Consider the following 26,264-nt stretch of genomic DNA (forward strand, 5'->3'; position numbering starts at 1 on the left):
CTTGTAGAAAGCTAATCCTTCTAATTAGGGAGTGCTGACCCCAAAAAGAAAGCCCCCCCTCCCGGCCTCCAGCCATGGTCTCTTGGCAAATGACAAAGAGCTGATGTCTGCCTTTCAACCACATTCAAGGAATGTGGAGCCCAGGATTAAACAAGCACCCTAAAGCCTAATTTGGAAGGCAGTGAAGAGGAAAACGGGCAAAGCCTGGCTTCCTCGTTCAACCCGAAGAAGCTGCAACTAAAATTGCTGTCTCTGTTATTGTGAAGACGGAATGATTGCTGGAGCACGCCTGAGCGTGCCAGCCGCGGGCTTCCTGCCGCCATGGGGCCACCTGCTTCGCTGGGCCCTCTTGGGTTCCCTGAGCCTTCCTGGCCCTCCAGAAGCCAAAGCGCAGTTCCCACGAGCGTGCATGACTGTGGAGACTCTCCAGTCCAAGCAATGCTGCCCAGCCTTGGGGACTGATCCTGACAATATCTGTGGTTCACAGCAAGCCCGCGGAGTCTGCAAGGAGGTGGAAGTGGACTCCAGACCTTGGGGTGGCCCATACACGCTCCGCAACGTGGATGACCGGGAACGCTGGCCCCTGAAGTTCTTCAACAGGAGCTGTCAGTGCACAGGTGAGAAGGTGTGGCGGGTGGGGGGGGGCGGGATGCCCGGCAGACCCTGGAATGTCCTCCAAGGGTCTGCAGTTCCAGGAGTGTCCATCTACTTTTCATATCTAGTCGAACTTACCTTTTTGTAACACACACATGCACCCCTGATGTTTCTGTTATTACTTTTCTCTGTTCGTGGTCTGAAAATGCCAATAGGGAAACGGTCGTGAGGAAACTTGCTGTTGTACCTTGTGATGTGTTCAGAGCTGAGACACATTAATGGTAGGGAAGCCTTCCAGATCTTTGCAGGATGCCTGTTTTCCATAATTCCCATATTTTAACAAATGGGTCTGATCCCCACCTGTGCCCTTTTGATTAAATGATGGATCATTCCCACACTTCCCTGGGCAAAGGGTGCGCTGAACTTGGTTGGACATGCTTGGGATGGTGAAAGGCACCAGGATGGAACCAGACTTAATCATCCTCAGAGCAGACAGACTGAATTAAACTGGACTTACATTTGCCATAAATAAATGTATCCCATTGATTTCCATTAGCTTTTTCAAGGCAGGGCTTTGACTGGAACCAACTGAATGTACTATCATTTGCACCTCACTTTCCTGAGGGGAGAAAAGTTCTAAGGGGAAAGTTACAGACTTTCCTTTGGTTAAGAGAAGCCTGGAAAATTATCTTTGTGATACTGCCTGGAGTTGCAATCACAAAAGCAGAGCATATCAGAAGGAAATGGATATACCCAAAGACCCAGAGGAAACCGATCTACTCCATACCTCCAACCCCCTCCCCTTTTGTGGCTCCAAAACACTCTGAAGCAGAGCCAGGCTTACTTAGAGTAGACCCTTAGTAGCATAAACCTTAAAGTAGACACTGAAATCCATAGGACTTCTACCTACCTGGAAACAGGTTATTTCAGTGGACGTAAGTATGGCTGCGCCTGGCTCTGACCTTCTATTACTCTTTCCAAAGCGCTCTAAATACCACCTGAACATGGCTCCAACCACTTCTCTTCTTTGCTTTCCCCAGCTGAAGGGTTATCACCTTCTGCAACACTGACGGTTATCCGAATCCCAGAGCCGGGGAGATTTTTAGCTACTGGGAGAGCATCTCCTCTCATTAGTTCCCATTGATCATTGGAATATTGTATCCATCTGTCAGTCTAAAATGGGAACAGGCAGCCAGTATCTGTGAGAAAAGCAGCCCCCCAATGGCAGCAAAGCATCATTTTGTATGCAGAGGGTAGCAACACAACAACCAGCTTTGGCTATGCCATTCCCGTAGGTCGTTTGCGAGATGCTATTTTGGAAGGAGAGCTCATTCGGGAAATCTTCCAAGATCTCGTTCCATCTCACAGCTGCACGAGTGTGTGTGTGTTCTCTGGTGTGTGCGCTCCCACGTGTCTCTTTTTTTAACCCTCTCATGCCCATCCCAGCAGTACTTGTGTGCTGGGATGGGAGGCGGCAGTGGAGAAGCTTGAAGCAGCACTTTCTGACGGCCGACATTATATCTACCAGAGCACAGAGGCATCAAGGACTGTGCATGCAGCAGTCTGCGCGAAGGTTTTGACCTGGGTGATACGTTGCATTGAAAGGGTTTATGCTTTCTGGATCAGCTACATTAGGGCGGCTGATTTGGCCAGGTGAGGCCTGGGGGAGGAAAGAGAGTATCACAAGCTGGCAATGTAAATGTTAAGTCTTCCGGTGGATGTAAATTTGACTGCCAAATGAAAGCTCAGGCACATGTATTTCTATTATATTTCTGTGGTGGCAGCCACAGGTAGCAGGTGGGAGTGGGGGTGCACAGTGGCAATGGCGGGGGGGGGGTCAACAGACAGAGCTGTGTGTGTCATGGCGCCTGCTCTGCTCCCCTAAACCGATCTCAGGCTGTCCATCACACAGTGCTGCAGATTCGATGGCCGGTCCAGGTTTGTATGTCAGGGAAACACAGAAGGTAGATCTCAGGATGCCTTAGACTTCAGCGCTGGCAGCCAATGGTCAGGCCAATGGTCAGGAATGCCGGGATCTAAAACACCTGGAGTTCTATTTTCTGTCCGTCCTTGCTAAACATGGATGGGGGAGCCATCCTGGCTTTCTTTCAGGCCCGAGCTCTTGAGCTGGCTCAAGTTTCACAAACTTTCTGGTTTGGGTTTCCTCTCTGGGAGGTTGCACAAGCACCAGGAATGCACCGATGTCTAGCAGATGGGTTGCTCTGGACTTAGGGAATCACAAACTGTGCAGGCCCAGTTTGGACAGAAAGCTGCCCTAGCTGGGTTTATAAATAAGAGGTAATATCTTTGTAATATCTGTCTTCTCTCCTAGCCACTACAGTCCATGACAGGCTAAATGGCGGTAGGATAATGGATCTATGGCATTCTCTGCCATAGGTGCCTTTCTACGTAGAGCTTTGATATTATAAATCTGGAGTAATTAGATATGAAAGGCCAATCTATTCTTGTGTTCTCTTGTTAATACTTCTTGTAAGGGATTATTGTTAGAATGGGTTGCAGAAAGTCTGCTGATTTAGGGTAGAGGTCATGAATCCAATTACAAGCAATTGTCAGCCATTATTGCTGTTAGACAGCTTATTTTATAATGCATCTTTTAATAATCTGCTATGTTTCCATGTATCCTTGCTCCAAGTGCCATGTTTTCTAAAGAAAGCTCTTGTGGGCCAGGCAGAGCTGTCTGAAGCTTAATGTGGTCTCCATTCATCCATCCATCCATCTAGACAATACAGTTAGTGTAGCTGGTTGTCTGAGGAGCTCAAAAGAATCATTTAAGAAAATGTTGACTTGATCAGAGATCGTAAAACCACAAGAAGAACAGAAAACCCAGGAAATCCCTCCTGGATCAGACCAGGCCTTTCAAGTCCAGCAGGCTGTTTGCACAACAGCCAACCAGAGGCCCGTGGGAAGCGAGCAGAGAGCATGTTCGAGCAGAAGCACCCTCCTGCTTGGGTTCACTGCCCTTGATACCGGAAGTCATAAATAGCCACCTGACTAGTAACTATGAATTCCCTTTAAAGCCATCACAGGGTATCTTGGTGTTCTCTGGTGAAAAGTACGGAGCCATTAAAGAGAGCCATTTTGCCTAATGGGAGGGCAGAAAGCCAATGCAAGGCATGCAGGTGTGTGGGCATCAGAGCAGTCCCTTGCGCTTGGTGAGCCTGTGTGGTCTGGGCCAGATTTGTGCAGTGATGCTTGCTGGACCTGCACACGTGGAGCCACTGCGCCAGGAGGCACAGCGGAGCGGTGTGCGGAGCAGGAAGCGTGTGGCTCCTTCTCCTTGCGTGTGTTTCGTGTACGGATGGAGGCAACTTCCTGGAAATGGCTGGCAATTCTGTGAGACTAAGAAAGCAGACTGAAAGGAGTCATCTACACTGACAGGTCTGCCCCTGTCCCAAATGGAGACACAGTTTTGGAGTTTAAAACTGCCCCCCCTCCCCAGTTCAAGCCAGCTTGGGTCCTTTAGAAGGCTGCACATGATGACAGTGAAACCACTCCCCTCCCCAAATCACATACATGTTTAAAATGGGGGGGGGGAACCCCAGGTCTGGGGGTCAAATTCTGCTTACCAGAGCTCCTAGTCTAGGGGTCCGTCAGATGGCCCTTCCCCATTTCCCTTGCTGCCCCCCCTTGCTGCCAGCCTCCCATATTTTGGTTGTCTCTCAGCTTCTGTGCAGTCTCTCTCCCCATTGTGAAAGCTCATACTTCTTACCACTGACTGCAAGAGCTTAAGCCAAAATATGTTGGTATTTTGATTCCTTTTGCCTAATTTACCACTGAAATGTAGCTGCCAAGAACTCCTAATGCAGCTTGGCCCTTTCCCTGCATGAGGTTCAACAACCCCTGAAACAATCTCTTCCGCTGCTTTCTCAGCCTATTTATATCTGCATTATGGCATTTGTTGTTGCTAGTCGCGAAGTCATGTCTGACCCATCGTGACCCCATGGACAACACTCCTCCAGGCCTTCCTGTCCTCCACCATCCCCTGGAGTCCACTTAAGCTCACGCTGACTGCTTCAGTGACTCCATCTAGCCACCTCATCCTCTGCTGTCCCCTTCTTCTTTTGCCATCTATTGTTCCCAGCATTAGGTTCTTCTCCAGGGAGTCCTTCCTTCTCATTAGGTGGCCAAAGTATTTGAGTTTCAACTTCACTATCTGGCCTTCTAAAGAGCAGTCAGGGTTGATCTCCTCTAAGACTGACTGGTTTGATCGCCTTGCGGTCCAAGGGACTCGCAGGAGTCTCCTCCAGCACCCCTATTCAAAGGCCTCAGTTCTTCAGTGCTCAGCCTTTCTTATGGTCCAGCTTTCACAGGCATACATTGCAACTGGGAAAACCATAGCCTTGACTATACGCACTTTTGCTGGCAGGGTGATGTCTCTGCTTTTTAGTATGCTGTCTAGCTTTGCCATAGCTTTCCTGCCCAGGAGCAAGCATCTTTTAATTTCTTGGCTGCAGTCCCCGTCTGTGGTGATCTTGGAGCCCAGGAAAATAAAATCTGTCACTACCTCAATTTCTTCCCCGTCTATTTGCTAGGAGCATTATGGCATAAACCATGACCATGCTTTTTCTTAATACAGGAAACTTTGCCGGCTACAACTGTGGGGATTGTAAATTTGGCTGGACAGGGTCCAACTGCGACGAAAAGAAGCTGCCCGTTATCCGGAAGAACATACACAGTTTGTCTGAAGAAGAGCGGGAGCAGTTCTTGGATGCCCTTGTGCGTGCAAAGACAACTGTTCACCCAGACTATATGATTGCAACCCAGCACTGGCTGAGCTTGCTTGGTCCCAGTGGGAATGACCCGCAAGTGGCAAACTGCAGCATTTATGACTACTACGTCTGGCTACATTATTACTCAGTCAGAGATACTTTACTAGGTGGGTTTTTTGTGGGGAGGGGAGGGGTGGGGTATAGAAAGGGGGAAACACCTACTGAAGCAAGATCAATGGGCTTTTACAGGGAAACCAGCCAGAAATGTGCTGGACAGTGGAACTTTCCCCATGCAGTGTTTTCATTTCTCTGAAATGTATTTCAGAGAGGGTTTTGGGGAGCTGCGTTCCAGGTGTGGGATGAAAGGCTACTCCTCTGCACCTTGATTCCGAGGCTGTGTTATAGGTCTAAGTATTTTCTCAGATCCCCTTTTTTGGGGAAAAGCGACTGCTTTTGTGGAGAGACCACTTGAAAACAGAACTGTCCACTGATCAGAATTCATGGCCCAGCCAGCTTCTGTGCCTTTAAGGACATTTTGATTTGCAAAAGTCAGCAGATGATTTTCATAGTCTAACTGTAACTGGTTACTGTCTTAAGATCAAGCGGCTGTTAAGGTACAAGAACAGGGACAGCTGAAGAAGGAAAGACAGCCACATGTTCACACCTTCCCCCTCAGCTCAGTCATGCAGATCAGTAAGGACTGGTGTCCTGCACGGCTTTCTCTGTATTGAGCACGGAAAAACTGTCTTGTGGTGTTCAGAGAAAAGCTCTTACCTTCACTTGACAGCTGTTTGGAGATAAGAGATTTTAAGCAGACCAAGGTTTGCTAGGTAAAGCTGCTGCTGATCGGAGATTAGACATGGGGAATGAGCAGAAGGGTTACGGAAGAAACTGGTGACTGGATGGATAACTCTCATGGGCTGTTTCTACCCTGTGCTCTCCATGTCCTCTACAATGGAGTAAACAACCCGGTTTTTGATAGGTAGAGATTTACTTTTAACCTTATTCCTTTAACATGGAAAAACAATCAGTCAAGATGCCCAGCCTTCCCAGATCTCCCTAAAATTGCCTTTCCATCACCCTCAACAACAGCTACACCTGTTTATTCATAGCCCACATCAATAGCCAAACACCTGCAGCTTTGTGAAACAAGCAAAACAAAAATGAAATGCCCCAGTGGGAGGGGAGAAAGAGAAAGGGGCAAGGAAGGGGACCTCTGGACAATAGTTTTGATAAGACAGATCCAGATATGTGATTGGTGCCCCTTTGGTGAGTCCTGTTCTCATACCGGTTTTCTTTCCTCAGGACCAGGGCGTCCCTTCAGAGCAATAGACTTTTCCCATCAAGGACCTGCCTTTGTAACCTGGCATAGGTACCATTTGATGCTGCTGGAGAGAGACCTGCAGGTTGGCCACACTCCTGTTCTGTGCACATGAGATGCATCTTCCATCCGGCCCTACGCCTGTGTGTGGTGGGGAGCGAGGAGACAGGGCCCTGATATATGAATGCTTTCATTTGCATGCAGTAACTCTGAGCATGGGCTTTTGCTGAATGGTGGGTTGTGTAGAGGTTGTTAGTCCATCGTTTGGGGAAGGGTTGTAAAGGGGTTCTATGGGTGTCATTGAGTTGTAAAAAAGTTCATCAGAAATCCAGTACAGAAGACTTCTCATCTCTCTCCCCACCCCATGTTATTCAGAGGCTGATTGGCAATGAGTCCTTTGCGCTGCCTTACTGGAATTTTGCAACAGGCACGAACGAGTGTGACGTGTGCACGGATCAACTTTTTGGAGCCTCAAGACCGGACAACCCGAACTTAATAAGTCAGGATTCAAGATTTTCACAGTGGGAGATAGTATGCAATAGGTAACCAGTTCTGAGGCCACAGAGTTATTGGAGCCGAGTCCAGGATGCCTTCTTTAAGGAAGGGCGGGGGGGCGGGGGGGGAGACATGGCTGGCAGCTACAGATTTAGATCGATACGTAGCTTGACTCTTACCTGAAAATGGAAGTGACTGTTCCTTGTCTCCTCCTTGCAGCCAGCTGGAGAGACGAAGGCCATGCTTAGGAGTTCCACGTGCTTGCATGTTATGCTAAATTCTAATTTGATGTTGCATTTGTTAGGAAAAAACCTTCCTTTTAATATTTGGAGCACAATTAATCCTCTCCCAGGCACAGGTTCAAGGGGGGAATCCTAATAATCACTGGAGGATATGAATTTCCTCTCCCTTGCCATCCAGGGTGCAATCTGTTTGTCCATTATCTCCAGCGAGGAACCTGTTTGCACATGGGTCGATCTAACAGCCGGTATCTCCCCAGTAATTGCCCTGCATAAGCTACTCATATCAGGGTTCTAGATCTGAATTTGTCTAAGGCAATATGCAGTGACATTTCTCTTAGCACTAGACAGCGATGGGTTGTGCATGCTGGCTCCAGGCAGGCTGGTCCCACCCCTCTCCATTCAGACCTTAACTCCTAACACCTGGAAGGGAGTTCTGCTCAGGTTCACCTGGAAGTAAGTAGAGCTCTCAGTGCAATTGTGGATCCAGCAATTTCTGGGTTCCTACTTGAAGAGTTCTACTTGACAGGCAGGCGAATGCATGTGACACTCACTTTCAGGAACTGCTCGTTCAACAAAGCAAGGCCTTAAGAGTGTGAGTGTGTGTGTGTGTCCAGGCTAGGCCAGCACAAGCTCTGAACTCTACCCACTTTAAGTCTTCATGCACTCAGGCAAATGTGGGGCTCCATTACTTAATGGAAACGCCATTAGGAGCTCTGCAAGGTGTCTGCACCTAGATTTTCAATTCGCACATGTCTTTCAGTATGAGATTTTTCTGACATTTGCCCCAGATTAACAACACTGAAGATCAGCTTCTCTACACAAGGCATTTCTGCACTTGTGATTCCTCATTTGCAGTAGCTTGTGGGTGATTTATCCAAATTTTTACAGGGTCTCTCCAGTGCCTTTAGGGAGTTCTGTGACTGAAAATGGTGGAATGAACCAGAATAAAAAGCTTGTGCTTTTTCACAATCTGCTATCCCAGGCACTACCATGGGGTTGTGTGATGTACACTTTTTTGCACAGAAAGTCAGAGAAAGCAAAATCCACCCCCATTCCCAAAGGAACACATCTGTAAAGAGGGTGAGCTTAATCCTGTAATGTATCTGGAAGCAGAATCCTCAGTAAAGTGGCAGGCTAAAAGCCTCATGCAGGGAAACCCTTAGGTAGTCAGGCTGCCAATTGAATCAATGAAAAATTGCAGTCCTTTTCCACTGTATAAAGCAGCCTTCCCCAACTGTGTGTCCTCCAGGCATTTTGAGCTACATCTTACAGTGTTACTGAACACTGGTTGTACTGGCTGGGGCTGATGGGAGCTGAAGTGCAAAGCATCTGGAAGGCATTGGATTTTTGAAGGTTGTGACAAACTCATGCCAATGAAATGCCACGTCTTTCTGTTTCTAAGTCTTTCTGTTTCACACCTAAGTTTAGATGAGTACAACCAACTGGTCACATTGTGTAACGGGACCAGTGAAGGGTTGCTGCAGAGGAACCCGTTTAGCCAAGCGAGTGATCAGCTGCCAACCCTGGACGATGTTCGAAGCTGCCTCTCCCTGGAAGACTTTGATAAGCCCCCCTTCTTCAGGAATTCTAGTTTCAGCTTCAGGTTAGTTCTTTGGCTTCTTTCTATCAATCAGTTTGCTTAGCAACGGCCTTTCTTCCAAGGCAGAAGATAGTTAGACGATCGTGTTTCATGCTGCTTGTTCTCTGTGACAGGAATGCTTTGGAAGGTTTTGATAAACCAGATGGGACCCTGGACGTTCCAGTTGTGAGTCTGCACAACTTGGTGCACTCTGTCTTGCATGGGACCATCGCCTTTCCCCATTCTGCCGCGAATGATCCGATCTTTGTGGTAGGTCCTCCTTTCTCCTCTGGTTTCCTCAAAGCAGGGCTAGGCAGCTTCTGGGGGCTGCAGCGTCTCCTTCAGAAACCTGCAGGTGTGACATTCCTTCCCTACTGGAAGCTGCCAGCAGCCGAAGTTGATGCTGCTGGAATTCCAGGAATTGTGTTGGGAAACCAGGCACATAGGAAGGGTGCCCTTGGTTTCCAGACCAGATTGGGCTTCTGGAAGCCCACTAAACAGCTATCCAGTGGGCCTTTTGAAGCCCTTTCGGCAAAGACCAAAGGGTGGCACTTCAGGGCATCTTATTTGCTAGCATAATAGCCAGGATTTTCGTGACATGAGAGGCCATGACTGCAGGAACTGGGGCAGGGTACCCAGATCACCAAGAGGGGCACATGAAGCCCCAGACCACATGCTTCCCACACCTGCCTTGAAGTCTTATAATGAGATCTGCCTATATTGGAACTTTTCTTCATAGGAAGAGTGTCTCATTGAACAACTGCAAATAGAAATAATGTCTTTTTTTTTTTTTTTTGGATGCAGTGACCTCTCTTGTGTTCCTTTTTAACTCCCTCTATTTCAGAGTGTGGCATATGCCATAAAGCTTTGTGATTTGTGTATCTAGTGGGGATCATTTCCTACTCCTGGTATGGTTTCAGGGAAAGGTATACTTAAGTAATAAAAGTACACCTTCTGGTATCCCATGCTCAAATGCCGGCCTCTTCTGTTTTAAAAAAGCTGGAAAGGAGCCCTGGCTAAGGCTAAGAACCACAGCAAAGGCACCCAGTAAAGGTTTCTGTCAAGCCAATGTTTCACCAATGGTTGAAGCACCGGACTTCAGATCCATCTGGTGCTGGCCACCCAGTACCTGGTAGATATTTTCAGCTATGATTCCCAGAAACTCGACCCCTGGCCATGCTACAATACTTATGGGAGTTGTAGTCCAAAACAGGAAGGAGGCTGATGGATCAGCAGTGTCACTCTAGGTAAAGTAGCTTGTTCTATTCAAAAATACCTGCCTTTAAAGTGAATGTGGATGAACTGTAGAAATAAAACCAACAATGGACTTAGATTGTTCAGATACAGAACCAAAGTGGACGCACTTTTTAACACGTTTCATTAGAGAAAGCAAAATCTTGGTTGTCCTTAATATCATTAGATAAAATAACAACTCTGAAGCCAAGATTGTCCCTCTCTGCACCTTATGTCCCCTTCATGGGCAGTTAAGAAGAATGTCACTGTGTACAAATTTGCTTGGTTTAGGGAAATCTGTATAAGGTTTGATAGACACACAGATCTGCACTGTTCTGGGTGTGTAAATGAAGATATGGACTCCCTCTAGTGGCTAAATTAAACCTTGATCTTTACAGCTTAGGGGAAAGAACTTATACAAACGTTTTAAGACCTCCGTTTGATCTTAGTAGAATTCTGTAACAGTCCTTAAAAATAATGCAGATCTTGAAATGAGCCTTCTGGAAATCTTAGACATAATTACATCGCTATATCTTCAAACCACTGTACAAATTTTCTTAAAAAGACAAATGAAAAGCAGAGCAATAGGCCGTGGTTTCACTGACTTTAATGCTGCATTTTGGTGCTTTTCTGTGATCGCAAAACACCCCAGGGACTAGCAGGCTGCACTAGCCATTGCATGATCCTAGGCTTATATATTCGGCAAGGTATTCTGACCTGCCAGCAAGAAGGGACCTGGCAAGATGTACTGTGAAAACCTGCCCTCTTTCATTACTGACAGAAACCTTTATCTTTCCTCTACCTCGCGTGCCAGCACAGTAAACCATCTTGTGTTGCCTTGTGCACCCTGCCGTAGTGCGGCTGCGTCACACACCCCTTCCCCCGCAGCTGGGACCGTGGCAGGCATTAAAGCAGGGACAGGCCACTGAAGAGCTGTGTGGACTGAATTCCCAGGTCCTGCACACCTTCACGGATGCCGTCTTCGACGAATGGATGACACGATTCCACCCAGCTGGCAGTGTCTGGCCGCAGGAGCTGGCGCCCATTGGCCACAACCGGATGTTCAACATGGTGCCTTTCTTTCCGCCCGTCACCAACGAGGAAGTGTTTCTGACTGCAGAGCAGCTTGGCTACAGCTATGCCTTTGACCTGCCAGGTAACGTATTCAGTCCTTTTACGAGATTCGGTCCAAATTAGACTGACACGCCACGTGGACTAGCCGCTGCAGTGTTCCTCTGGGACCTACAGCATGCTGCAGCCAAGGCAATCAGGCATTTGAAGATGTCGGCGAGCGACGTCGTTTTCTTTTTTATTCAACAGTGCATGCAGGGCACCCGACTGGGATCCTGGCCTGGGGGCCTTGAGCTTTTGGCCCCTGCTCCATTCCTGAAATGTACCAGCTCTGTTGATCTTTATACACCAGCGGAAGGGTCCGGCACAGTCTAGTGGTTAGCATCTAGGACCTTAGGAAGAGAGACCCAAGACAGTATGAGAAAGGAGAAGAGGAAAATGGTATAAAGCACCACTTCAACATGCTCCAGGCCTTTTCTCCAGCTCCAGTGTACCCTGGGATACTGCAGGACGGGGGATACAGCGGGGAAGTGGTGGCAGGGGCACAGAAGCACCCTCTGCGCTGCTGCTCGATCAGGCACAGAGGTGTGGTGAAAATTCCCAAGGTGCTTAAAGTGCTTCGCGACCATCTCATCCACAAACTACTTCCAGGAAACTACTTTTTCTTCCCATCAAGAGCTGGTTGTAAAGTCTGAATACTTTGCATTCCAACAAGGAAAAATATACCAGATAGCAGCTTAAGTTCAGAGGGTAGCAGAGGATGTCGCTCATCCTGCTCATCAAAAAATCCAGACATATCAACCCTGCAAGCCCTGGCTGCATTACCCACTGCCTGCACCAGTGCCTGTCAATGGAAGCTGCCCAGGGATGCATGAGGTGATGCTGAGCCTGGCCAAGATCTTGGGAAGTGTCTTCACGTGTATGCGCATCTTTCCAAATGGAGAAGCACCGAGCAGCTTCTCTGCTCGGAATATTAACTGCCAGGAGTTGCTTTTACCTGCTGTGAATCTGACTTTGGTTTTCTGCCTTTCCAGATTCTTCTGCAGAAGCCCGTGCCTGGGCTCTTGTGGTTGGATCCAGCATCGGAGGAGCTCTGATAGCTTTAGTTGTGCTGGTCCTTCTGCTTGTGCTCTTCCAGCATAGGAGACACAGGAGAGGTTTTGAGCCGCTCATGAATGCAAGGTTCAGTGTAAAGAAATATACTGAAGACCCATAGAGGAAGAATAGCATTTTTGCAAGTGGCCAACTGATCAGCACCGACCATCTGCTGAACTAGCAACCTGAACCAGAGCCATGGCTGGGTCGGTTCTAATTTGCAACCTGCTCAACAGCATACCTATTTCATTACAATTTGGGGGCATCACACACTTCGTCACCTCTTTAGGACAGTTGGTGACCCTTGGTACAGACGTTGACTTCCAGTCCATGAATTATGGCCTCCTGATTCTTTCACATGCACGAGCAGGAAGAAATCTTTCCCGGCTGGCACACATCTCTGAATCTTGGTGAAATCTCCAGTTCTACCCTAAAAGATAATCTCTGCTACGCTCTTTCAAAAGCCATCAGCAGTGCTAATCTTGGTGCAAACAAACCAGGATTAAGCTCAGGGCTGTGCATGGCCCTCTGGATGGACACACTCAAAAGTACCTTGTTAGGAACCCATCTGAGTCTTTGCATCCACATCAACCAAATTCACTCATTATGGGAGAGATACAGTTTTGGTCGCGCCCTCGATATTTCTGTTTTAATCGTTAGTATGGTGTGCTTTAAAAGAACTTCTCTGAAAAAACGATTAGCAGCTCTGCCCCCTTTCTATAGATTTAGCTGGTTCACTGTGCTGAGTAAGTTGCCTTTACAAGAGTCTCTTCTGAGTGCAACAGAAGTGGGCCACCTCCAGCCCTCCAGATGTCCTTGGACTGCCTACTTGCGTGCAACCTGCAGACAGGTGGCCTTGCCCTGAAGCTCTGACAGCACTAGTCACCTGTTCGGCGAAAGAAGGAGGCACATCCTGTCTGTCTCTCTCCTCCCTCCCTCGCCAAAAAGATCTTGATTATTCGGAACACCTTTATCCCATGCCTTCCGGAAGGCACGTGGTCTCTCCCTCTGCCCATTTAATCTTTGCAACGATTCTGTGGGTTCGGTTAGGCTGGGTGAGGTGGGCAGCTTGTGGGCACTGGCTGAGCAGAGAGTTCACCCTCTGGCAGCAAGGCCAATGGGAGGAATGTCGGAAGTTTCAGTCCAGCATATCTGGAGGGTGTGAGGTTGGGTCAGGCTGTGCGCACTGCTGGACCTCATCAGCTGTTTGGAGAGGCCTGGCCTGACCCAGCTTGGAAGCAGCCCCATCCCCTTTTGTGCTCTCACCTTCAGCACATGTGCAGCTCGGGGCCACTTACCCAGCATCTGCCCCACCGAACCGAACAGGACCTGCCTCTGAGTAGGCGTGTAAAGAATTGCACTGTCAGTTTGAACATGCCGTTCATGCATGGAAGCCTGTAGGTATTCATGGCCAGCTATCAGCTAAGTGTATTTCACAAGCGAACTTACTGTGTACATTAAAGTTTACATTTCAAAATGTGCTGCAGCCGCTGCATCAAATCCTTGACCAGGATGCGCACGGAGGAGTTGGGCACTGCAGCACCGTCTGTCTCTCTTCACTCAAGTCAGACAGCTATGACTCCCTTGTCTTTCCACCGAAACACGGCTATTCTGCTCACAAGTGGATGTCACAAGTAGTTATAACTCTAATGGTTATTCTGCTTACCAATTAATGCCATGTATAGTCATAACTCTAACAATGCTAATATCATAATACAAATGCAAACGACGCCATTTTTCCTCCCATACTTTGTGTATTGTTAAATAAAAGAGACCGAAAGAATGAGGAGGGCAGGATGGGGACTGATTTTTAAGAGGAATCCAAACCAGGGCTGTATGAAAGCGTAGGCCGCCCTCTTGTGGCTGGCTTGAAAATGACAGCGAGATAAGCTTCGTGACCCCTCCACCTCCACCCTTTCCCACTTCCTAAAATGAAGGACCAGGGACATGTTGCGTTAGTTATGCTTCTGAGCAAGCACGCTTCATCTATTTTGGAAGAGAAAGTCATCCGGCCCCTTTTAGCTCAACCAAGTGGATCCATACTGGTTGGGCTTCCTCAAGGGGGCGGGCAGGTGGGGCGATCTTGGCTCTATCGTTCTGCCTCTTGGCTCAAGAAATACAGCCTAAGCACCTTGGGGTAAACTCCATGGGACTCAGCAGGACTTGCTTCCTAGTAAACATGTCAAAGATGAGGCTGCAGGTACTAATTAAAGTAATGCCTCAAATTAGGGCACTATTCACAAATAAATGAAATAAAATGGCAAACGTAATCAGACACCAGCAGTTCCTCTGCAGTCACACACTGAACTTGTAAACGGATCCTAATAGGGCCCAGCTTGGCCGAACCCCAGAGATGGGGGAAGCTGCCCTGTATGGCATCCAGCTGTTGCTCTGTCTTGCTCTGTACTGTCTACCTGCAGAAGAAAAATAGATCTCCACTCCCGGATTTCAGGGAGAAATCTAGTGTAATGCTGGGGACTGAAGTTGGAAGTTTCTCTAACCACTGAGCTATGGGCCTCCCCTTAACAGGGGTGGGTACTCCAAGCTACAGGGAGTGAAACGCAACACAGCTGCCATGTGTGGGCACTGGTGATGGGGACCCACTGCCCAGAGCTTCCTGGACCTGCTCCTGCTCTCCGTCATTGCCACCGCTCGTTCTGGTGAAGGCCATCACAAAGTGAAGGAAGGTGGTGGCACCAGGGATGAAGAGGTGGACCAACAGCAGCTGCTGTTGGTGGTGGTGCTGGTAGGAACTCATTGAGGGAGGGGGCCCCTTTAAACATGCCACCCAAAGGGCCACAGCAACCTAGAGCTGCTGCTGACATGGACTCTTGCTCACTCAACAGCAAGCACCTCTACCCAGAGGCTCCTGGATCCAGAGCCATCCTTGCCGTAAGCACGGAAAAGGAGACCTTGTTGCTTCTGTGTGCAGGGCAGCAGGTAAAGCCAAATATTGCTGGCTGAAGCCAAGGGTGAACAGCCATTTTTAGAGAGATGGTGTCCGCAGGTGGCTTAAACACTGGATCCTTGCATTCTATGTCCTGCATAAGCAATGTACCTGTAGAACTCAAGCTTGGCACTGGTGCTGAAGCCAGCCATAGGAGGGCAGTGATCCAGAAGAAGACTTCAAAGGAGAGCTTTTCTACGCTTCTACCAGTGCAGCTCATATTTCAGCAGAAACACAAGCTGAGCAGTTGGGATCTGAAAAGGGTGCACCAGGATTCTTGTACAAGCACGGAAAGCCACTCAGAGAGAGCCCAATGACCCAGTGCATGGATCGTCGCGGAGCCTTCGCCCACAGCTGCTGCTGCAACATCAGTGACCTAGGCCTCAGGAGGGGCTACCACCCGGCAAAGGCTCACCATGGGATGCCCCGCAGCACAGCTGTGCGACCAAAACAACGGCTGTCTTCTTAAACAACTGGGTAGCACTCAAATGCTGCTGGCCTTTCCAGTCACAGCTGCCAGTGAAGAGCAGCGCTCCTGAAAAAAGAAGGGGCTTCCGCTTTCTGTACGCTTGCAAGCGGCCTCTCGGCTCCCGTTGTTGCTCTCTCCATCGAGAATGACATTGCTCAAAACCTTGATCTCTCAGCCACCCCGGCTTCAGTCTGCACAGCTCAAAGCTCCAAAAGCCACATGCTGAGATGTGGCAGACACAATGCGACACAGCAGACCTGTCTTGGGTTTTCCTTTTCATATATTTTTTCTCGCATTAGTCCCTATATTTTAGCATTATTGTAGAACATCTGTTATTTTTATATTTTAAAAACATGGAAAGCAATACCTAAGAGTACCGTCCACTGACATCTTACAGCTCTGTTATTATTTATGTAGTGTTTATTGTGTTAATTTGAAGTGCTAAGTGCTCAGTAATGTTGCCTCAAAGGAAAGTTGCACTCCACTGATTTTTGCCTAGTGCAAATGATATTAAACTGGAAACTGAAAGAGAGACTTCCTTTCAAGGTAACTGAAGGAAGGTCATTTTTGCAGTTAAGCATGCAAACAGCCTGTAGAGTCTTGCAGAAAGAAAGGGTTACAGGCACGTGCTTTTTGCCATCCTGGCTCACTGCAGACGATACATTAAAAATCAAAGCAAATAATAGCCAGTGAACTCAGCTCAGAGCTGTCCAGAGCCGTCCAGTTTGCCTTCCACTAACACTGGCCTTACAGAGTCCCACGTGGCTCGTTTTTTCTTTTACTCTCATGTAAACCTGCACCCTCCCTGATTTGGATCAGGACCATGGAAGGGAAGTTTAAACCTTGTCTTCCCCCCATTTTCCAGAAAAATTGCAGCCATCCACATATATTGGAAGAAGGGGGGGGGTTACACAAAAGCCTCTGTAGGAATAAATTGAGATAGTTTTGTATGTGCGTACTAATTTCGTCTTTGTGCAAATTTGGGGGGAAATGGGGGGAAGGGGGAGAGTTTCACTGTTTCCCTTTTTAGCAGCAGGATCCCAATCCAAATCAAGGCTTTGTATGCTTGCAAACCCGTCAGCTGCAAGACAAACCTCAGCGACACACTACAGAATTTGCAATGCGGTTCCCAGTGGCATGACCGGAGCGGCACTTTGCTCATCGCAGGGTGAACGCATGTGCCAGTCTGGAGCTCGTGTGATTCCTTTGCCGCTCCGCATGCTTTGACCTTTCAAACAACGCTGGAACCACATTTGCCCCGTGACCCTCTTGAAATGCTGCCCTCAATGTGCAGGAGCAGCACGGTCAAGATGTCCGTTCGCAGGCTTTCCGCCGGGAAGTTTCCAAGTGTGGCATCAGGTCTCTGAAACAAACAAAAATTCTCTTTGCAGCTGCTGCATCCTTCAGTTGTTCTGTTCTAATTTAATATATTCAGCGATTTGCAACACTTGGTTTAACCTCCCTGTACTCCCCATGAAGAGATCCTGCTGCAGGCTGATTAACAAATTAGATTATGAATTCTAAGAGAGCTTGTTGTTAATTTAATTGAAACCTAATTGTGACTTCATTAGCATCTTCTAATTTTCTCTCGCGCTGATACTTAAGGTTATCTGAGGTTTTCGGCATCTTTGCTCCCGGCCCCACCAGCATGCGCACGAGAGGAAGGCTCCTTCATTTTGATGCTGCCTGCCTCCATCCTGGGCTCTGCTGTGGAAGGCGGAAGATGGCTCGCTGCCCTGCCTCTCGGGGCCGCTGCCTCGCACCAGCTCAGGCCGTCTGCGGGTGGAAGGCACCTCACCCCATCCCATCCGTGGCTGTGAGGAATGAACCGGGGACATGGTGGCCTGTTTGAGGCCTTCCAGTGAGCTCATGCTCGGAGCGGCGTGCGATCTCACGAGGGGCATCTTGGCTTGCACTTAACCTCAGGCTGCAGTCCTAAACATACGTACCAGGGTGTAAGTTCCACTGGATGTATGTCCGGCTGTGTTCAATGGTGCTGACAGCACAGATAACTCTGTACAGCAGGGATGCAGATTTCCCTGTCCTCAGACCTAATCCTGCCCGTTCCTGGTCCCCGGAGTTCCTCCAGTGGTGGAGGTTGCAGATGCTGGGGGGGCTTCTGCAACATGCCACTTTCCCTGCAGACACTGGAAGAGCTGCTTTTCATGGCAAGCATCATCCACACAGGTGAGGGCTGGGGGGGGGCGGGGGGGGGCTCACAAAGCTCCTTCCAGGCTGGTGCTGGAAGGAGCCTATGGCAGTGCTGGGCGAGTGCCTTTGCCCCGATGGAAGGCTGGCGAAACGCCATACCTCTCTCAGCACAGAAGCTCCAAGGCGAGGGACCAAGACTGGGCGGCATCAGCAGGCACGGGTGCCCCCACTTGCAGCCAGGCCTGCCCACCCATCCCGCCCAGTTCCCGCCCGCCAGACGGGATCACGCATTTTGGTCCTCGATGGGAGGCTTCACCCTTCCATCGGGCTGGAAATAGTAATTGGGTTGCTGTTCGGAATCCGTCAGGATTCCTGCGAGAGAAACTCTGGGGAAGCATGCGAGGGTGACTCCTTTTTATTCACCTCCTCCTATCGCTGAGTGACTTGTGGCAGAAGATGTATGAAAAGGGCCTCCTTTGGCAGCAGATCTTATCGTGAGCTTTCAGCAATGGTAGTTGCACTCAAGGATCAACGCACAGGTATGTTTCTCAGCTAATGGGTGTGCAGATGACAGTGCAAGGTTCAAGGGCAAGATCTCATGCTGTCCAGACTTTTCAACGACACTCGGATTTCCCTGAACAGCTTTGCATTTCCCACAGATCATTTGCATGAGCTATGAGGGCCAAACATGATTGAAAAGGCTGGGACTCGATTGCATAAGGTGGTGGTTGAGGCCAACCCTCTGCTCAGGGCCTCATCACCTGGGGGGACTCTGTTTGCTGCAAGCAATCAGCCTGTGCTACGTTGAGAAGAGGAGTGCCTCTTGTGATCAGCAGCTATAATGAAACCTATTCTCCCTCCTCAAGACTAGCAGCCTATTCTGTGTGGCTAGAAGAACCCACTGCTTTACTCTCTTTCTTTTTTCTCTTCCTGGCTGCCAAACATATCCAACAAACTCTGCTGCTTTTGCAGAGCCCGTTGCCACCAAGTCCCTCTCTTTCTTTGCGCTCTGAATCATCAACAAAAAGGGCGATAAATGTGAACACAATGAAATCAGTATAGTGAGCAGATCGGGAAAGCAGATGGAAGCACATTGGGAAAGCTGCTCTATCTGGACTTTTGCTGGCTGGTCATTGCTGTCTGGATGTGTGCGCTTGCATGTCTGAGGTTGCTTCCAGATAAGGCGTTTATCAGATTTCACTGCCCTAATTTGCAGAATTATATGCAGATCTAGAAATTGCCAATGGAGTTGCTGGGGCAGTGGGTGTGGGTGTGGGCTTGGGTGGACTCTGAGGGGTTGTTGGAGGACAGGATAGCCTGGAGGAATGTTGTCCATGAGGTTGTGATGGGTCAGGCATGACTTTGTGACTAAACAAAAAAAAGAAATTGACATCACTGACTCATACCTCACCAATATTTTCTCATGGCAGCTTCCCGCTTTTTTCTTACTACTGAACATTCACGAAGAGAGAAAAAGCTTCCCTTTCACTTTTTATTCCATCTGGAAGCATTGAAATGCATGGATCACAGGCACTGAACTCTAAACACCTGAAGAAGTCAACCTGAGGCTGTCCCAAACCCACGCAGCATCATGTTCTGATCCGTTCTGTACCCCACAGGCAGCAGCCACAACGAGTCCATGGATGCGTAAATGTCAGAGGGACAGATTCTCTTCCTTTTCCATGTGCATTGAGAAAATTGCACCTTCGCCTTTTTTTGCCAATAGGAAGCTTTTCAAACTTTATTTTTTATGGATAAACTTACAGAAGGAAACAGTATGGAATGCAAGAGTATACTGATAAAAGAGAACACAGTTCTGCTACCCAGATGAACCGGATGGATGTTCTGTTTGTACTGGCATCAGTGCAGTGAGTGTCAGACTGATGGAGGCTCTGTGTGTAGATTATTATTTCTGCTAACAAGAATGAGTTTTCCCTTCCTGCTCCAGGGGCACCGTCCCTGATCTCTCCTTGCTTGCTAACTGTACAGGTTGAAGACAGAGGCTCACTGGCTGTTGCTCAAGCTATTTTCCTAATTCCTAACTGTAGCAGTTTCCCTCTTCCCACACAAGGAAACAAGATGCTGGAAAGGATTAGGCTGGCTGCCAAGCAGTTTCTGGTTCAGTCAGTTGTGTTCCTAAAAGCACACCAAAGAGTTTGTGAATGGAAGCGTCTGAGGAAATGCCCTCAACGTCTCTTTCCTTTCCTTTAAAAAATGTTGTGTAAAAAGAGGAGGCATTTGGACGGGTGGGGAAAATGGGTAACCCATCATGAACCTGTTACGATCGAGTGTGTCAGGAGTCTCATGGCAAGATGGATTCATGTCCGTTGGAGCTTGTTGTGTCCAAGAGCTTCAGCACTTGGAGACTGGCTTGGCCAGCGGCTGTCATGGCAAACAAACACCAGACCATGAGAGCTCCACAGTATCATTCCCAAAGTTTGGCATCACACTGGCCTTACTCGCTGGCCTGTGGATCACTGTTGATGGTGCAGTCACATGGTGCTCAGTTCCTGGAAAGGCACGCCTCCCGAAGCAATGGGATTTCCCCTGCTAGGGTGGGAGGGAGTCACAGTATTCAGATTGACCTGAATTCTCAGTAGAGTAAAAAAATGATCTGAATTTAGTGAATTAAGCTTAAGTTCCCATCCATAGCTGTCTGGGTAAACAAACCACCAGAGCCTAAGCCACCATCTGGAAACAGCCGGCACAATATTTGCCTTAGTGATCTCTGCATATGTCTTCACATTTTATTTGCACCTCATAATTAATTGACTCTTTCTATACCACCACCACCACCATCACATCAATCATCTCTTGTTCTTCCTTTAGAAAGCTGAACAGCTTAGAGTAGCAGTGGTGTCCCTTCAAGCTATAAACCAAGTAACTTCTCCTTAACTTTCTCAGGCAACCCCTTGTTACCTTCACCATTATAAGATTATGTGGCTCTGAAAATGTTATGGGAAAGCCACCTCTCTGAACTTGACCTCTAAAGAGCAATGATGGATGGACCATAGCACTGGCTTTACTCCTGTAATATTTGAACACAGAAGCATCCCAAAGGCTATGGCAATGCCAGTTCCGGGTTTTCGAGGGAACTTGGGTCAAGTGACCTTCATGGGCATCCTTGCTCAGCGAGTCTCCTCCTCACTGCCAATGTCACCATCAGCTCTCTCTCCTCATCTTCTTTAGGTGTGGCCCCTGGGCCCAACCACGCCGACCCTGTTTATCAGGATGGTGTAAGAGGCTTGCACAGGGGTTACCTGGTTTCAAGAAATGTGGAGAAGGCAACTGCTGAATGGGGAAGACATTTGCATGGCAGATGGGCTCTGCTCATTTAGCAAAGTCCCTGCAATGACTCTGGTGAGGCTGCCCAGAACAAATACCACAAAACGATCTGCAGCCAGACCCAGTTCCCCCATGCAGCTCCTTATGATACTGTACCAAAACAATGCAAACCTCTTGCCCCAGCTATTTGCACGCCCGCAACATCATTGCAAAAACTTGGTTCGCTGTATCTTGCCATAAACAGAAGGGGAAATGTTTGCTGTGGCACAGGAATAGCCCAGCATTTCCAGTAGACAAATAATTATGATAAGGAAGGAAAGTGTAAAGAGAAGTACTTCAAAATGATATAGAAACTTGTCTTTAGAAGCACCAGTTTTTAAAATCTTTATTTCCTAACTCTGAAATTCAACACGCTCTGTCAATTTAATAGCGCCTTCACGTTCCAAGACAATGTGAGGTGTGAAAAAGAGACAATTCAAGCTTTAGGGAATATTTGAGAGTTGTGTGCACATCTCGCACAAACTGATTCCTTACTGTGGAGGAATAAACAGGGAAATATGATTGGACAGATTCCAATTAATTCACGTGCTAATCCATGGACTTTAGCCACACCTGATCGATGAAGACATGTTTACCTGACTTGTCTGTTACCTAGCATGAGCAGTCAAAGTCTGTTTCAGGATGGGGAGGTGGAACCAGGTCTACTGCATAGCTCCTGCACCTTCACTGGGACTGCCATGGATCGTTGCCACTCTGAACTGGAATCCAAAAAGCCCTGTGTTGGGAAACTCTGCATGACACCGTGCTCCTTGGCCCACCCCATGTCTTCTCCTGAGACCCCGAGTGTGCAGCTGGATCCTTTCCTTCATTTGCTAATGCAAGGCAGGGCTGGCCAGTCCATGTGACGATGGGAGGCAGGCAATTCAAACAGCAGATGTGGGTTGGCTTGGTTATTATTCTGCTTCTACTGCCAGGGATGGGGAGAACTGCTCAAGGGATTTTCGGTCTCCTGTGCCAAAATCATGTGGCTGGATTCAGACACGATATGTCTTGACATAGGTGAGAGGAGCCATTTGACTTGGGTTGGCCCAGGGACTAGGTTCACATGCTAATCATATGTGAAGGAACTACACTACATATGTGAAGGAACTTGCTACAACTAGATGCCAAGGCTCCCATTCATGCCTGTGGAAAGGAAGCATCTTCGGTAGACAAGTGAGGTGGGTCCTTCCTGGTTCCAGGTCATCAGGCCTTGGGGAGTGAGGATACCGGTGGGGAAAGCAATTGTACCCATCATCCGTGTGCATTGAGACTGATCCTCAAAGAAGTGCTTCCCATATGGGCCAAGTGGATGAAGAGGATTTCCCTTGCTCCCCACTCGTGGCACTCCGCATGGTGCCCCCCATGCTACAAAAATTGTGGGGATGGGGAAATGATCTACTGTTTTTGTTTTTAACTGAGATGCATGCACAAGAGTAATTAAGCCGGGCAGCCAGCTACCTTATCAGGTGCAATTTATAAAGCAAAATTGCCTGATTCCCCCAGTATGGTCAGAGCATGCTTTGATTGGCAAACCAGTGGAGGTCAATCCTAAAACCCTTTCCTACCTTTTCTAGAAGACATTTAAGAGGTGGGCAGCCCATATGCCCAGGCTCTGCCATTTTTCTTTCATAGGCAGGCAACCCGGTACCCTTCTGATGTTGCAGCACATAGCTTCCATAACCCTTAGCCACTGGACATGCTGGTTGGGGTTTATGGGAGGTGTACTGGGTACTGGGTAAGATGGTACTGGGTTGCCTACCCCTAGACTGAACTGCAACACATTTTCGTAAAATATAGATGGAAAGTAAAAATAGTATTTTTATGTATATGTCAGCACAAAAGCCAAGGCCCAGTAGGCTGGGAAGGATAAAATCATGCAAGAGTCTAAAGGATAGTGTAAGTTAGCTACAAGAGAACCTGGCCAACATACATCAAGATTTTTTTAAAGCATTGCAAAGGGTGTCTGTAGTAGGGAAAGCTCAAGATGGAATTATCCAAGAGCAGATACAACTATTGGACACAGCATTTTATGGCCAAGGATTTAACACAGCAGCCCTGAGAGAAGCAATTGTGTCATCATGAGAGGTCTCAAGAGAATATTTTAAAACATGGATCATGGGTATGATGTTACTTTACTAATGGTCAGGTGCCTGTTGAGAGCTTAGAATCTTCTAGAGGTATATCTAAGAAGAAGGTGGGTGGTTTCAGTCCTGGCTTTCTGTATAATGGACAGGACCAGATCATGTCAAGTGGATGGGCCAAACCCTCCAGGCATGTGATCCCTGGGGGTTGGCGTAAGCCAGGGAGCAGCCTTGATCCAGGGGTCGGAGCACTTCCCCACCCCTCCTAGAATGCACCTCTCAATCAAAAGGATAGCACTTTGGTTCTTCTGAGAAATACACTGCTGCTGAAATAGGCAGCTTATGGTCTTCCAGGTATTTTAGCCTACTGCTGTCATCAGTCCTAGTCAGCATAGCCAATGCAGATAGTACGGGTCATGGTCCGGGAACTGCAGGGCAAAAATCTGCAGAGTTCATGTTGCATTATGGCAACAAATCATGACACACCTGCTTCTGCATTTGAGACTGGGTGAAGTCGGGGACACTGGGTCAATTTCTGGGAAAGCAGTCAGTGTCTGAAGGCATCGGCAGAGTTTTGAGGATAAGCAATGAAGCAAATATGATCTTGTAGATAGCGGTATGGTAGAAAATGTTGCATTGCTGGTAGTAATCAGGACAGTCCTCAGTAGTCCCAAAGTTCAGGCAGCTGTTTTGATCTTTTTCAGCATTTTTCAACTCCACCAGGGGCAGGGCATTTGCACAGCTAATAGGTCTTAATTGCTCATTCCAGACAAAACCACCCCAAAATTCTTTGGGAATCACCCACAATGATTTAATTTTACCAACAAAATCCACTTTCCTCAGCTTCCATGAGGATTGCAGTGAAGCTCAAGGGGAACAGAGAATATGGAGGAGAGCAGCAGATGATCAGAGTCCCTGATAATCAAAAAGTGTTAGCACTGCATCCTTGCAAGTTCTGGTTCCATTACACCAGTCTGTGGTTTTTCTTCTCCCTTGCCATCTAAAAAAAAGAAGGTGCCCCAGGCAGTGTTTCCTGGGACAGCCCAGGACACGTGGCTTCCCAGTTTATTGCAGAGCTGTCTGAGTTTGGGTCCTGGCCCATGGGAGCTATTTTCACGATGAGTCTCCATGCTTCCTCCCATAGCTTCCAAGAAAATGGTGTGTGAATGAGTGTATACGTGTGCATGGTTTTCCACCAGATGGCAGGCACACCACAACATCTTCTGTGCATCAGAGCTGGGGATGGGGGGAGAATTTGCCCCTGTTGATGGAGGTATCTCCATGTACTGAGTGTTTTCACTCTAATTCTTCTGTGGTTACTTTTGTACATATGATGCCACTTGCTTAGATTCTGATGACGTGACATTCAGCCACTGTAAATAAATGCTACACTTCCCACAGTTGTTGCATCTTGATTTTATCACACAGGGAGACATTTACAAGAACAGGAAACCATGGTGGAACGGAAGGGAGGCAGAATTGCTTGGTGATATTTCTACCTAAATACTGATTGTACAGCTGCACATGAAGTCAGTGGGAAACCAGCCAACTTTGTAAAAATGCGAAGAAGGTCTAGCATTAATGGGTGGATGAAGGTGCTTGGTTGGAAATGTGTTGTGGTGTTTCTGACAACTTTATCATATGACAGAAGTGGGGGACCACTTTTACATGCAGGGCTGAATTCCAGTGCTGGGCAGCACTGAAGGTAAAGTGGATGGGGCCAAATAGATCGTAGCTTAAACCACTACCTAAGCCTTAGGAGAGGCATTTTCACTGTTAGTGGTTGGGGGAAGGGGGATGAGATCAAGAAAATAAGGTAGGGCTATTGGGCAACACCAGAGGGCCAAACTGGGCCCCAAGGAGTCTAGATTTGATGCTCGGTCCCTTTGTTCTTTAGCCAGGTGTGGGCTTGTGGCTCCGCAGACTAGCATATGCATTGAACAATTCCCCAATCATTCCCTGCTCACTTGAGCTGCAGCTTCCGCTCGATGGCCTGGAGAGTTTCAGCCAGCTGGGCTATGTGGATGGAACTGGGTCCAATGGGCCATTGGTGCGATTCCGTGTAAGGCAGTCAGTTATGTACAGAGTCTCAGCTAGAAGTTGTGGTGGTGCTGATGGGTCTGAAGGGAAAGCTGAAGCCAGAGCTTTCCTTAGAGGCAAAAATGACAAAATTTGAGGCTGTCCAAGTTTGGGCACATCAGCAGAAGGCAGGACTTATGGGAGAAGACAATAATACTAGGGAAAGTTGAAGGCAGAAGAATAAAAGGAAGACCAAATAAGAGATGGATTGACTTCATTACGGAAGCAACAGACTTGAATTTGGAAGACCTGAGCAGGGCTGTCAATGGGAAGGACATTTTGAAGGGCCTTCATTCATAAGTTGGAGATGATTTGATGGCACATAACAACAAACTGATGGGACACACATAAAAGCCTCAATCCAGGGACGGTATATCTTCTTGAAATTAATGGGGCTTAAGTTCATCATGACATTGGCTACAACTCAGCAGAGGCTTGTTCTCTGGATTCTCACCTGGATTGTCTCCAAATTGCCTTTGTAAATTGGCCATGTGCCATCAAACTTATTGAAACCAGAGGGAACGTTACACAATGAGTGTGTAACTCTGAATTGGACTAAGATTGAATTGCATAACACATAACAATAACAATAACAACAATAATAATAATTTTTAAAAGCCAGACTCTCTCTCTCTCTCAGCATCAAATGCTCCTATTTGTTCTCTTATTCGAGATAACATATACTCATTTGCTATATAATAATTTTCAGGGGAAGGCATGTCAAAGTGCTCAAGTATACTTTGTACATTTGTGCCACGAGTGTACTATGTTAATCACTAAGTTGATAGCTAATTATAATTAGACGAGGAAATGCTTATTTTGAGACGAGTACAATTTACATGGCCAAGGC

The 26,264-nt window shown here is 47.8% G+C and overlaps 1 protein-coding gene across 1 annotated transcript; it reads left to right on the forward strand.

The window, feature by feature from the left end:
- The first annotated feature begins 271 nt into the window (after positions 1-271).
- On the forward strand, positions 272-12,481 carry DCT (dopachrome tautomerase). Its single transcript, XM_044437763.1, has 8 exons — positions 272-617; positions 5,192-5,491; positions 6,630-6,730; positions 7,021-7,187; positions 8,806-8,985; positions 9,096-9,231; positions 11,149-11,350; positions 12,300-12,481. The coding sequence occupies exons 1-8, from the start codon at positions 272-274 to the stop codon at positions 12,479-12,481; spliced, it is 1,614 nt and encodes a 537-aa protein (XP_044293698.1).
- The last annotated feature ends 13,783 nt before the right edge of the window (positions 12,482-26,264 follow it).

Source organism: Varanus komodoensis, unplaced genomic scaffold (genome assembly GCF_004798865.1).
Source record: "Varanus komodoensis strain SLA01 unplaced genomic scaffold, ASM479886v1 scaffold31, whole genome shotgun sequence".
Taxonomy (NCBI): Eukaryota; Metazoa; Chordata; class Lepidosauria; order Squamata; family Varanidae; genus Varanus; species Varanus komodoensis.